The sequence below is a fragment of the Pteropus vampyrus genome, unplaced genomic scaffold (assembly GCF_000151845.1).
Source record: "Pteropus vampyrus isolate Shadow unplaced genomic scaffold, Pvam_2.0 Scaffold170, whole genome shotgun sequence".
NCBI lineage: Eukaryota > Metazoa > Chordata > Mammalia > Chiroptera > Pteropodidae > Pteropus > Pteropus vampyrus.
Window position 1 is genome coordinate 3,698,873 of NW_011888951.1, and position 4,010 is coordinate 3,702,882.

Here is a 4,010-nt window from a genome sequence, read left to right on the forward strand (position 1 = left end):
TGGCTAATTTTTGAATGACCTTAAATTTCCTTTTAAAATATGTGACTTCATAACTTGGCCCAGCCTCTCTTTCATTTTTTCCCCAACTTTATATCGTCCTCTACTGCTCAGGTGTTCTCATTTTGCATACAGTGAATCAGCAAATATGATTAAGGGAAAAGTATTATTTGTGGCCTCTCCTTGACCTTAGTTATCTATATCACTCTCACCAAGATTTGCTCTATTCTTGGTCCTGTGACCAGCACAAGGGACATAGAGCTCATAGCCTGGTGGGGGACACAGATTTTATGCCATTATGGGCATAACAAGAAACATTTCTGGAACAGGAATGACTGAGCCAGGTACTCTGCTAAGCACATTGCATACATGAACTTCTAGTCCTACTGACAGCCATACAAGCTGCATTACAGAAGAGGAATCAGGCTCACAAATATAATTGATTCAAGATCACAATTTATTAAACATGACATGTGGATTCTGATTAAGATCTGTCTGCTCTCCAAAGCCAGTGCTTTTTAACTACATTTGACCCCAGAATAAACCAAGTGGTGTGGGATACTGAAGTGGGAGCATCTAAATGTGCTTTTGGGGTGTGTGATTGTTATACCTGAGAAGACTTTACAGAGGAGATGACCTCCGATTTGGGCAGAGAAGAGCGGTTCAGGCATCAAGAGCAATAGTAAATGCAGACACAAACCTGGGACCTATTCAGAGAACAGAAGTTTGAGTGGGGTATGGGGGAACACAAACAGGAGATAAGGCTAGAATCAGATTATACAAGGCCTTGGGAAGGCCAGGCTAAGGAGGGTGGGCTCAAAATCTAAGGTCAGGGCTTCCCTACCTGGGACATATGTACCGAGGGATTGCCCAAGGTAATCAGGGTTATGAGAGCCCATAGGTAAATGTGGCATATCGTCTGGAATTTCAATTTTCCTCAAAGGCTCTTATGTTTTCCTATGAAAGATGTATGGTGGAATGGAATGTAAAATTATATGAATTTAAAAAAATAAAACTAGGATTTCAAAGACATTTCCCAGTTGAAGTAATCTGCTTCCCAACGAGGAAGTGTTTGCAAGTAGTCCACTCTCCAATGCCATTGGGGATAGGTTAATAGCAGAGTTATTTGGGAAGCACTGCTATAAGTGATGGGAAACCATGGATTGAACTCCACTGAGGGCTCTAGACTAGGGCTGGCTGGGACTCAAAGATGAATAGGAACTGACTGTCTTTGAAGAATGTTCAGTCTAATCATTATAGAACTGATGATTCCGAGCAGAATAAAAAGAAAAACAGGTGAAGTTCCTTTCCTCTCCCTCATCTCCTTGACACATTCCTCTTGCACTTCATTCATTCTTTTATTAAAAAAAATATTTACTGTACAACTCTCTCACTTCCTGTGTGACCTTGGACAAATTACTTAACCTCTGTGTACCTCAGTTACCTTATCTGCAGAATAGAAATATAATAATACCTACCCCATAGTATCACAATGAGTGTCATAATGAGAATTAAATGAGAATCTGTATAACACTCTTAGAATCTGGAACAAAGTTCAATCCGTTTTAAACAGCTATTATAACAGAATTATTACTACAACTTCTACAGCTGCTGCGTTCTAGTCATCTTTTCCCACAGTCATCTATTCCTTAGGTCATTAATGTTGGAGGCAGACGGGTGGTTCTGGGAGGAATATGAAGATGAGTCAGACTTCTCATTGTACTTGTACAGACTTAGGAGTATTATTGGTTTATCCAGCTCCATCTGGCACATAGTAGGTACTCAAAATGCTTGCTGAATGCATGCATAAATGTCTTCCTACTAAACTGCGAGCTCTTTAAAGGCAGGTACCATACCTCCTAGTTGTTGAATTACTAACACCAAGCACTTGGTGAGGCACACAGTGGGGGCTTAGGGATTACAGAACTAATGAATGAACGGACGGATGAAGGGATGAAAGACTGCAGGCAGAGAATCATTTAAGGACACAAAGCTGGCACAGATAAAGTGCTGCAGTTTTAGGAATGGGCTGACCAAAGGAAGAGATTTGACTGCTAACGAGGGGAAGCCCGGGTTCGCAGCTCCTGGCCTTGGGGAATGAGCGGGTAAGCGCAAACCTCAGAGGCACGCCCCGCCCAGGCCCCGCCCAGGCCCCGCCCCGCCCCGGCTCACATGACCGTGGGGCGGGAGAGCGGCGCGGCCTGGGTAGGAGGGACCGGATAATCTCTCCTAGGCGACCAAGAGTCATGGCGGGCGTGGTGGACTTCCAGGACGAGGAGCAGGTGAAGTCGTTTCTGGAGAACATGGAGGTGGAGTGCAACTATCAATGCTACCGTGAGAAGGACCCGGACGGTGAGCGCCGCCAGCGCGGCCTGGGGACACTTTGGGGCTCATAAAGAAAGGCGAGGGTCAGACGGCGCACGTGAGCGACCTCTGAGGGACTCTGGAAGGCGTCACGGGTAGGGGTCACGTCGGGGCGGCTCTCTGGGGACACCGACGACCTTGTGTGTGGTGCGGAGGGGCGGGTTGGGTTCCACGAGGACTTGCTGGGCTCGCTGAGGTGGAATGCTCTGCCAGACAGAGCCTGGAGGCCGGGAAAAAGTGCTTGAGCACTTGGGACAGAGGGACTGAGGATACATCAGTGAACAGATAAAATTCCCTGTCTTCATGGAGCTTACTTTTTAGTGTGTGTGTTGGGGGGAGGGGCAGGGAATTGGACAATAAACATAAGGAAATAAATGAAATAGTGCGTTAGAAGGTAGTAAGTGCAGTGGGAAAAAGTTCTGACTGAGCAGTGTCAGGAGTTCAGGAAGGCAATTTAAAATTGAGTGGTCGGGGGGTCATTGAGAAAGTGGCATTTGAATAAAGCCTTGAAGAAGGTAAGGGAAATCTATGCCCGGTAGAAGTAACAGCTTGTGGAAAGGCCCTGAGGCATGAATGTGCCATGTGTGTTCTGGAAACACTGAGTCGACTTGAGTGTGTGGGTGGATGGTGGTGTCCAGAAGGGCCACCCAGAGCAGCCAGTACCTTTGAGTGATTTTCTGCTTCCTACTTTATTTTCATAAAGGGGGGTGGGGGTTGGGGAAAGGCACGGGCCTTACCTTCTAATAGCTTGTGTAGTCCAGTTTCCAAAATATGATATAGCTATTTCTTGATGCTAACCAACTACACAGAGTTGCTCTGCAGTATGATGGCTTAAAAAGAACCCAGGGTTGTTCTTTGAGGCTGGTCTATATCCTAAGCAGAGAGAGAAGTCACAGGAATTGGAGCCACTGAGGAGAGAGAATGGTTGGGAAAGACTGCTGGGGTTGGTCAGGAGGAACAGGCAAGTGTTGATTAAAAGAGCAGTTAGAAGAAGAAAATTCTGTCTTTTGGAAAGTTAAAGTCAAGATGTAGTCAGAAATAAGATTGAAGAGGAGGTCTAGGCCACAATGTGTCATGCCTTGAATGCCAGGATAAGGAATTTAGACTATTCATTGGACAGTGGAGAGTTAATGATAGTGTCCTCTGAAGAATATATCACGCAATGGCGTGGAGAAGGGTGGGCCTATTAGAAGGGCTGGCTGCGGCACTTCAGAAGAGCCTAAGAGGAGGCAGTAGTTACTGTAGCTACTAACATAGTAGTTTCCTTCAAAGTCATCATAATCTCCCATATGGATTACTGAAATAATTACTGAAATTACTGAAGTAGCCTTCTAACTTGTCTCTCTTTTTATCCTCATTCCCTTAAAATCTATCCTCATTTATTTATTAAAAATTTAAATAACAAAAATAACACATTTGTTGTTGTCAGTGCTAGAGTGTGTCCCCTCACATTTTCTCCATACTCAGTCAGGCATATACAAACATATATACTAGGGTAACCTTTAAAAATGCAAATTGAATTATGTCAGTTTCCTTCTTAAAACCCTCTAGTGATTTGTCATTGACTTAGAATAAAAACCTAATTCCTTCCTATGTTCCGTGAGGCCCTGTGATCTAGTCCCTCCTTTCCTCTCTTCATTTCCTGCCCC

The 4,010-nt window shown here is 44.6% G+C and overlaps 1 protein-coding gene across 1 annotated transcript in view; it reads left to right on the forward strand.

The window, feature by feature from the left end:
• The first annotated feature begins 2,167 nt into the window (after positions 1–2,167).
• LOC105298977 (cytochrome c oxidase assembly factor 7) overlaps positions 2,168–4,010 on the forward strand; it is an 11,157-nt gene continuing 9,314 nt past the window's right edge. The window contains exon 1 of the mRNA XM_011370478.2: positions 2,168–2,349. Coding sequence (XP_011368780.1) covers positions 2,244–2,349 — 106 coding nt within the window. The 5' untranslated portion in view covers positions 2,168–2,243. The remainder of the gene's footprint in view (positions 2,350–4,010) is intronic.